Source organism: Montipora capricornis, chromosome 6 (genome assembly GCF_036669925.1).
Source record: "Montipora capricornis isolate CH-2021 chromosome 6, ASM3666992v2, whole genome shotgun sequence".
NCBI classification, from domain to species: domain Eukaryota; kingdom Metazoa; phylum Cnidaria; class Anthozoa; order Scleractinia; family Acroporidae; genus Montipora; species Montipora capricornis.
In genome coordinates this window covers 28,020,391-28,030,091 of record NC_090888.1, presented here as the reverse complement: position 1 = coordinate 28,030,091, position 9,701 = coordinate 28,020,391, and the positions used below count along the sequence as shown (strand labels likewise).

Below are 9,701 nucleotides of genomic sequence, written 5' to 3'. Positions count from 1 at the left end.
GCCCTATACGAATGCTGTGCTTACCCCACAACAGAGGAACTTTAATTGCAGATTGAGCCGCGCACACATGGTAACTGAAGGCGCTTACGGGCAACTGAAAGGGACGTGGAGGGTATTGTTGAGAAAGTGTGAAAGTGCAAGAGATCAGGTGCGCACAACAACTCTCGCGTGCTTAATTCTTCACAATGTGTGCATTGACCGAGGGGACGCAAAATCGAAAAAGCTTGATTTGACACTTGATCCAAACACTCAAGCAAGAAGACCTCGAGAGGAAGTAAGAAAGTTGCTCCAAATGACGACCTGTTCAACTGTAAAAGACACTTCCAGTGAGAGCACAAAAAGTGAGGAATGCCTTACGCAAGAAACTTTGGTTGCAGAAGAATACTGGAAAAGTCTCTTAATCTGACAGCAACTCCTATGTTACAGATTTTAGTTTCGAAGCTTCATCGCTCTTACCCAAGATTAGTTGCAAAAAGTTAGGGTTTCCCCTTTTCCTTGTGCGACAGTAGGGACGGCTTCCACATCCGCAGTTTTGTTATAGACGCTTTTATTGTGAAAACTCCAATTTGTGTTACATTACGCATTACAGGGTATTACGTTGAGTTGTTGGCATCTGCAAGTTATCAAGCAACCAGGTACAACACACAATAAGAAAACTAAACCAGCTAAACCCGAAATTAATTAACACTTACTGCCAGTATTTTTCTCAATTTTTGATATTATTAGTCAACACAACTTCATGCCGTCCAATTCAGATTATAATCACACTCATCATCAAACATCAAATAAGCCAACCATTATGCATTCATCCAATTTTGTTTAAGTCACTTGTATGATTACAGCCCGAATTGGGCTCAGTTCTTTTGACGTTGTTAAGTTACAAACACGAAAAAAGAAAAGTTAAATTGGTAACTGTTTAGATTTTGTATAAGTTGGGATGCGTGGAAAAAGGACCAAGTAAATCTCAATGCCATGTTAAATTCTCTTTTGGTTTCACAAGTAAACAAATACCAATTTCAGAGGGGATTCCTGTGGATGATCAGAGATAATCTGGGGCTTTTTTTCTAGTTATCCCTTTCAATATATAATGATTTTCCATACTAAATTGATTGAATCGTTCAGTCTTCAATGCTGCCTCGCTCCTTTCAATATGCATAGAATTATTTGGTAATCTGCTTTTGAAATAACAGAAAAATCCAAACATATAAATCTACAGCGCTAACAGATAAGAATGCCAAATAGGACAGCAAAAAGGAAGCATTTAGTCTAAAAACTGATTCATGAACAACAACAAGTTGTAGAAATGACCCTTTAACATTTTGTTTCCCTAATTAATATTTGCATTTTCAATCTTGGGCAATTTCAAAATATTATTGTTCATAAAACTGTGTTCCAGTGATTACACTTCTTCACTGTTTTTGTCGTAATTTTATCAGTATTTATTTGTTATATATAACACATATAGCCTTTACATGCGATAATAAGTGGGATGACCCACTCGTGTATCACATTCCCAGGAGCTACGATACATAGAAGAGGAAGGTTAGGGTTCATTTGACTATTACATCCTACATTGGAATTGGACTGAAACAAAGCCTGTAAAATTGACATTTCTTGTTCCCTGGATTGTGCCATTTCTGATCTCATCAACTCAATTAACTCTTCTTTACAACATCTTTCATAAGGTTAAGGATATTAGTACTAGCAACATCTTTTTTGCTGATTTTCTTCTGCCCTGGCCTTTTAGGAACAAACATTTTCGTACCTGTGCTTGAATCTGTATCGTCTTCATGCCCTAGGGATGAACTTGCATCATCATTTTTACCCCTATCTACCCCCTCTGAAGATGAAGGTTCCACTGCATGCTCAGGCTGGCATAAATCCCTGGTCCGTGCAACAGGAAAAAACTGGTTAAACCACTCCCCCAATTCTCGTTCTTCCTGAAAACGTTTAATGCCAGTTGATGTTTTAATTGTCAGGGCTGCGTTTTTACATACACTTATACATTTTTTAAATTTAGTTCTGACCTGATTGACGTTAAAAGCAAGAGTCTCACCCCTAGCAGATGCCCTACTTTTAAGCTCTTGCAAAATAGCCTCATAAATTGCTACATTTGTCTGGTTTTTTGTGTGGACAAAAATTAATTTTGTCTTTCAACCACTATCATTAACAACGATGTCAACTAAATCATTGGTAGCTGCCTTTGACCAAGTGGTTTTTCGTCCTGGCTTTTTCTTGCTCTTTCCCTTCTTACAAAACAGAGCTTGCTCTTGTCCATCATCTTCTTCCACATCATCCCCATCATCATCCAGATCTTCTGAAGCACTCCAAGTTCTACAAAAACTGCATTGGGTCAGTAATCTTAAATAATTTTTATTGTGATTTTCTTCACGTAAGTTTTTTTAGTGTAGCCTTTTTCATCTTGACAAAGCTGCAAATGGTCCATGTTTGGACCAACAAGCCAATGCAAATCCCCACTAAGGGGCTTGACATTGTTCACAGATGCCCCACCATTGGGGAGGGGAGTGTCAAAATTATTATTATTCACACGCAAAAAAGTATATTAACACAAGTTGCAAAATTGTTGCGACACTTTCATTGAAAAACACCTTTTCTAGCTTCTAATTCCCGCCGTATCTAGAATTTAAACCTTTCCCCGACTGCTTAAGTTTCCAACATTTTTTTTGTCTTGCTAGCAACACTGATAAGGATGGGGGGGGGGGGGGAAGCTGGAGTGTGGGAGATAATAGGTAAATTAATAACGCCCCAAAAAGGTTAAGTGTCTCCACTATTTTTGCAACTTGTTGGAGCTCGTTGTGCACACTTCATTTTGTCATGTTAAATCTGCTGCCAATCAACAATATCTTTGAGTCTATCAATCTGGAATTCGAATTCGTTCACATACCTCCTCAAAGAAGATTTAGAAGACGATGAGAGATGTCACTTTTATCAGCTGTACACCGGCTTGTTGTTACGTTTAGTGCGGTCAACTGTTTTCTTCGTAGCATGTTTGACAGTATGCTACTGGTCTTCCCATAACTCAGCCAGAAGAACCTTCATCTTCATCGAACACCGAACACCGGTTACAAAAAGGATTTGAACATACAATACAACAATACCCCGTTTCACGAAAGCACGAAGAACACATTTCTTTTCCCTATAACGCTGCCATTTTTTACTCTGCGCAGGAAAAGCTACGCATGCCAAGTATCTCGAAAATGCTGGATTGTGGGTAGGAAATACATGAAAATAATTTATAGCGGAGCTCCGCACGCGCGGAGCACCATAGTTAAGAAAATATGGTAACCCATCGATGTGAGAAATTTTGGTTTTATAGCCACGACGTCTTCGACCGTCCGTACGTACGTCCGTCCACCCATCCACGTATGCCAATGTGACCAGTATCATCCTAGTTTACAGCAAACATCTTTGACATTAGACATTCATGTTTTCATCAATTGACACCTGTCAAAAAGGTATCCGCTGACCATACGCGGGCTCAAGCTTAGACCTCACCGAGGTCAGCTGTTTTTTTTTAAAGTTGACCGCTGACCAGATACTGGTTTTAAATTGGTATGCAGGCTCAACCCAGGCTAACTCACCTAAACATCAGCGAGGCTTCATTTTTCGCGCGCTTTCTGTGGTTCGACGCGGCTATACAGCCATACTACGTCAACTATAGTTCTTACACGGTCAACGCTTCTCTTGTTCAGGTGGGAAAAGGTTTGGAAAATGTTTTCTTTCTGCATTTTTCGCTGATTTCAATCCAGTTTCACATATCATGATTGCTGTGGTCCACACTAGCGGCTACGCAGTTATTCAAGTCAATCATCTGAGGGATATAAACTTAAAGCTGAGTGTTTATTTTAATTTGTTTAAAGCTGCTTTTTTTTCTCTGTATTGCAATTTTTGGCATATCTTTAAAAGCTCTGATAAGATTACATGATGCCTGGAGGACCTATGACTAGAACAGAAACGAAAGGAGAGAGAAAGAGAACGACAACGGCAAAACAGAATACCAGTAATAGCTCATACTTAGCGGAAGAAGTTACTCCACAAATTCTTTCCTTGGGCACTAAACCGTTTGTTATTTTCAAGAAGTGGTTTAATCGGTTTTTCCTTTGTTCAGGAATGAAAATCGATTTTTTATTGTCAACTGGCATCAAATAACACTTATCTGTACTCTTTTGGACATAAAGAAAAAGTTGACTTGTTTGTTTGTTTTGCTCTAAAATGCGATCGAACAAGTGCTTTTTAATCCGTTTGCCCAACTGGTTTTCGATGTGCCTCGACAATGACCGTGAAGAAAATTTTGCCCTTATGTTATAAACACGTAATCGCAATGAGTTCTCGTAAAATTTAGGGGGAAATGTCACTAGCTTGTGTTTTCGGAAGTTTGTTTAAAGCACCTAAACGTTATTTTTGTGTTGGAGAGGATCTTGTTTGAAGTTCGTCCTTTCTTGGTTGCATTGCCATATTTTGCCGATTCTTGTTCCAAGCCAACCTGGCGTGTTTCAATGAAATACATCAAAATGTGAATGATCTCGTTTTCAGAGATAAAGTGGAATAAAGTACATCAGTAAAACTTTTTTTTACCTTGAACTGATTTAATCTTTTTCCTATTCGCTGAATATTGACAGTTGACTCTGAAATGGCTTTTTTCCTTTTCCATTCGCTCGCTGAGGGTGTGCTTGTTTTTGTTTAAAACTCATGCGGTTCAAGAAAGACTGGTGCCAAACTGGTAAGTTCCAAAGTAAATTCACTCGAAAAACCGATATCGTACTCATCGCTTCGTGATTCATGCGATATCGGTTTTTAGCGTAAAATTTACCTTGGAATTCACTAGTTAGGTAATGAATTTTTCTACAGAAGAAAGCACAGAAAATTTTTTTATTATTACGGCAGCAACCGAAAACATCAAAACGCGGACAATTCGAAACCCTAAGGCAGTAAGAAGAAATAACCAGGGAGCTCCGCTTTCAGGCTTGGCTAAATCTATATATTGTATTAGATTCGAGACATGAGAAGTTCGACGTGTGAATCCAGAGTCGCACTTTGCCGTTTTATCCGACTGAGCCAGTCGAATCAGTTAATATTTGGGTCGACCCAAATCAAATTCATCGAATTTAATTGATTCAAACGTCGAACTTCTCATGTGCGAAATCAAATGATTTGATTCAGCCCATGAAAAGTTCGACGTTTGACCAAAAGAGAGTCCGGGATCCCCGAACGACCGTTAGTGGTTAGATAAAAACAAGAATGGACGGAAGTAGATTTGTTAGTCTTAAAGAAAACGATGTGAATATTCTAAAACAAGGGAAAAATATTTCAATTATTATTAGAAACTGAACTACGGATATCAGATTCCCAGCATTTTCATTGGCTCGCCGGACACAGGCTATCAGTTCATATACCTGCTGTACCTAATATGGTCAAGGAACGTGTCAGCAATAAAATGAGCTGAAAACATTTTCGCAGCTCTAACAAAAAATTGCCGACAAAAGCCGTTTTGGACCAGATTTGTTCAAGGCAGAAAACGATGCTTTAGTGGAAGAGTTGTTGCTCCTGGAGTTTTTGATAAAACAAATTTTCTACTCGAGATTGATTGATACCAAATAATCTATCACTTCATATCGAGCGCGATAGCGCAGAATTATTACGTTAATAGTTTCAATTGCAACAGCTGCTTAATAAACTATTGCCTATCTTATCGGACCTTAGTTTTAAGATTAGATGCGGCAAGATCGAAATGCAATTTAGTTTTAGATTGAAATAAAATTTCGTTTATTACATCTGCGTGAATAACTTTTTAACTGACTAAAAAATCCGTTTGTGGACTGGCAAGGCACATAGCTTAATCATTATCGCTTTTTTAATACTCCATTTGGTGAAAAAGACTTACAGCCCTTTCAGACTTGGGAGTCCTAAGAAAACCTCTTCTGGGAGTTGAATGATTTCATTGTTTGAAAGGTATCTAGACATTAAAGCATGGAAACAAAGTATTAGAAACCTGCTGTAAAGCTACGTTAACGTTTACGAAGTATCAAATTAATTTACCTTAATAATACTACTTCTTAAAGTATAGTCAGCGACCTTACACAATTATAACTGAACGAGAACAGTGCAATTAATTAATGCAAATTTAGCTTGGGTTTCATTCACAGCTTTCGGAGATCTCTGGCGTCATCAGGGAATCGGAAAATACCATTTTCCAATTCTCTGGAGATATCGAAATCAGCCGTGGATCCGAGAAAGATGAGAATAAAACCTAGACCGAGAGCTGTTGCTCGAGGCCCCACTAGAGCTGTTTACTGGATATTCAACCTTCTACTAAGAGATAACACCAAACGGTTATTGAATTCCAATTGTCCTTAAAGTGCCCATGTGACCAATAGATCAATTCACGTTTTCCTTTGGATTTCAAAATTATGTTAACTAAACACTAAGCAACCAAACTTTGATTTCAAAAAGACACCTGTTTATTTTAACTGGACTTTTCGTATTTAATGATCCGCCATTACTTACTTTTTAAAGTAAAAGATCTAGAGAGAGCTGGATCGAGTAGAAAATGACATCAAAGGCTCACTAATTTAAGAATGCAATGCGTGTGCAGAATTAATACGCAGCAAGGAAGTTTTGGGCTTTCAGACTCTTAAACTTTTAACCTAGCGAGCCTTTGACGTCACTTTTCCTAGATCCAACCCTCTGAAGTCCAATGGGTCAGTTTTGAGCGTGAGTAATGAAGGACCGTTAAATCCAACACTAACACTAAAAGTAAAAGGTCTTTGGATAAAAATCAAAGATAAAAAATTTGCCAGTTAGGTGTTAAGCAAACTCACTTTCAAAATCTGAAGAAAAAAAGGAAGTGATTTTTTTTTTATCACAGGGCCCCCAACTAGATTTCTATGGCAATCACGAGCGTGTACAACTATGAGTGGTAAAACCAAAGGCGAAATGGACTTCACTATCATTCGGAAACAACGGGCTTTGGGGATTTTGAGGCGTTTTGCTACTCAAACTGGAGGAGCGTTGAAGGACTCTATGGCTAAAAGGGTTTAGTTTAATCAAAGCAATCCTCTCTGGAGTGACCACATGCATAACTGCGTAGCGATAAACTTACAACTCTTTTAGCTTCGTGAGTCCGAAGAAAATCCTCTCTTGCAGTTCAATTATTTCATTTTTTATTTTTTGGAAATGTTCGAAAATATAAGCATTCAAGCAATGAGAAACATGCGGAAAAATAAAAAGAGAAGAGTTATCTGTTACGCGAATTTATCGTAAAACTAATCATGAGTAAGAAACAATCAATCAATCATATTTACCCACATAGCGTCCTAGGAGCTAAAAACAAGCTCTATCAAACTACGTATGTGCATCTCAAAATTACAAGTCAGAATTAAATAACAAATTGAAGCCTATCATATATACAAACTAGCGTAACTTATCATAAAAAAGACACAATATTAAATTGTTATATGGCATTAAGACAACAACAACAATAACGACAACATTTATTCACACATGCAAATTGTGTCAATTTAAAAGAATGAGTAGACAAATAAATTATACAAAAGAGAAAAAGAAGTATCATGTGATTTTGTCATTGGATCGCCATACATCACAGAAAGCTTTTTTTTATTGGAGATTGTTAGAGGGTATTTATCACAGTTTCCCATTGAATATTTGCAATAGTGACGGGTCATTGTTGATAGTTGAATGATAGAACGAACCAATCAGCAGTACCGTACGTCATAAAGGTGCCTTGGACGGACACGATTTTGTATAGTATATGTACATCTTTCGGGACGACAGCGCTCCTCATATTTCGGCGTTTAGCATTTATCATCAGCTAGTGAAAGTCACTACTATTTGAATAGAAGCACTAAATACAAACGTTGTTGAGAACTATCAGTAAACCACTCACAGCCATGTTGTGGTTGTTGGAATGCTATTCAATATGTGAGTTGAGTTTTTTCCAGTGCAGCGAAAGATGTTCTCAACTTGAAACGTAGTTTTATGGCTGCGACAGTGACACAAATTCACACAAACGCGAAAATCTGCAAACAAATCATAGGTTGATTAAAAAAGTAATTCTCTACTTTCGCAAATCCCATAATCCATAAGCATTGTTTGCACTTTCTCCTGGGACTTGAAGATGTCCCAAGAGAAATCGAAAACGATGCCTACGCAAATTTGAAAGGGAGTGGGGGGTGGGTAAAAGAGTTGTAATATGGGATTTACAAAAGTGGAGAATGAAATAGCCGAAGTAACCACACTCGAAGGGCAATAAACTGAGTACTTGACAAAACTGTCTCAAACTATACCTTTATACATCACTGAAAATTAAAACTTTAGGATATAATTAACGCTTTATTTCATTTCTCTTTGGTCGGTATTACACAGGATTGCATCAATTTGATTTTTTAAAATCCACTTAAGTAGGGTCAATGCGTGTCACTAAAAACCTGCTATAAACTCACCTATAAGAGAAACGTAGAACGTTTTTGATTCAGCGCCAACTTCATTGGTGGCGATGCAGCTATAGTTACCATCTTGATTAATTTTGCTCCATACCATTTCATTCCCGAAAGCCAGGTTTGAAGATGAATTCTTCAATGTTATGTTGATAGGTGGCGTCCCTTCAGACGAGCACCACACATAATGCTCAGAGACTGTTCTTATCACTCGTAAAGGAATTAGTACCCTTGGTTTATCTGCAAGAAAGGCCGATATACACATTTTACCCATCATTTAGCTTTAATCGAGAATCATTGTTACCCTCAAATATTATTATTCTCCCTCTCTGCAAAATAAAACAGTTTCTTATGGATATATCTTACTTGATCATACATGGTCACTGAAATCGATCAGTGAAAACTAAAACATTCCCTCTTTTTCCTCAGCCAAAAAAGGGACGTGTAGTTGTCTTAAGTTTCACAGAATTTTGCTGCTGAAGAATATTATTTATGACACGGTGACTACTTTTTTTCTTGGAATTAAGTGCGTTTTTTATGTGGCTTTTTTGCAATTGTTAAGTCCTGCATTTCAAAAACTACTTATAAATTACGAATGAATGGCTAAAAAACCTCTCGGTCTAGCCGTTTGTAATTTCCTTAATATAGTTTCATTCACTTATTTTATTCTGTCGCAGAAATATACATAGCAACTTCCTCTGCTCGCATATAGCTCAGCCAGTCGAGGCGGGGAGAGGACACTTGAAGATAAAGTAATTCAATAGGAGGAGATTAAAAAAAAGAAAGAAAGGAAAAAAAAGAAAAGAAAAAAGGAAGATAGATCTGTATAAACGATACAGAGATGAACTAGAGTTATTACAATGTGTGCCACAATTACAGAATTACAAGCCTATTTTACATTCATCTTGCTTAATTTATTAACTAAAGTAGGTGTGTCAACATATATATCCTCCAGTTCCAGAATACGTAAAAGGAGCTGATGTAAAGAAACTTTAAATTTATGTTCAGGGAGTATTCGGATACTTTGAGGAATACTGTTCCAAATTCTTGCACCAAATATAGAAAATAAATGTTTTAACTGATTTGTCCTGAAATATTTAATGTTAAACTTCCTGTCTCTGAAAACCTAGTATTATAGCTATGCACTTGTGTAGGATAAAGAAATAGGTTAGAAATGTTTGGCGGCAAAGAATTGTTAGAAACGTCATGCATAATAGTGCAAACTGA

At 37.4% G+C, this 9,701-nt stretch overlaps 1 protein-coding gene across 1 annotated transcript in view; it reads right to left on the bottom strand.

The window, feature by feature from the left end:
- Positions 1-7,483: 7,483 nt before the first annotated feature.
- LOC138051901 (uncharacterized) overlaps positions 7,484-9,701 on the bottom strand; it is a 26,692-nt gene continuing 24,474 nt past the window's right edge. The window contains exons 4-5 of the mRNA XM_068898198.1: positions 8,481-8,714; positions 7,484-8,057 (exon numbers count right to left, since the gene is read on the bottom strand). Of these exons, the coding sequence (XP_068754299.1) occupies positions 7,921-8,057; positions 8,481-8,714 (371 nt within the window). The 3' untranslated portion in view covers positions 7,484-7,920. The remainder of the gene's footprint in view (positions 8,058-8,480; positions 8,715-9,701) is intronic.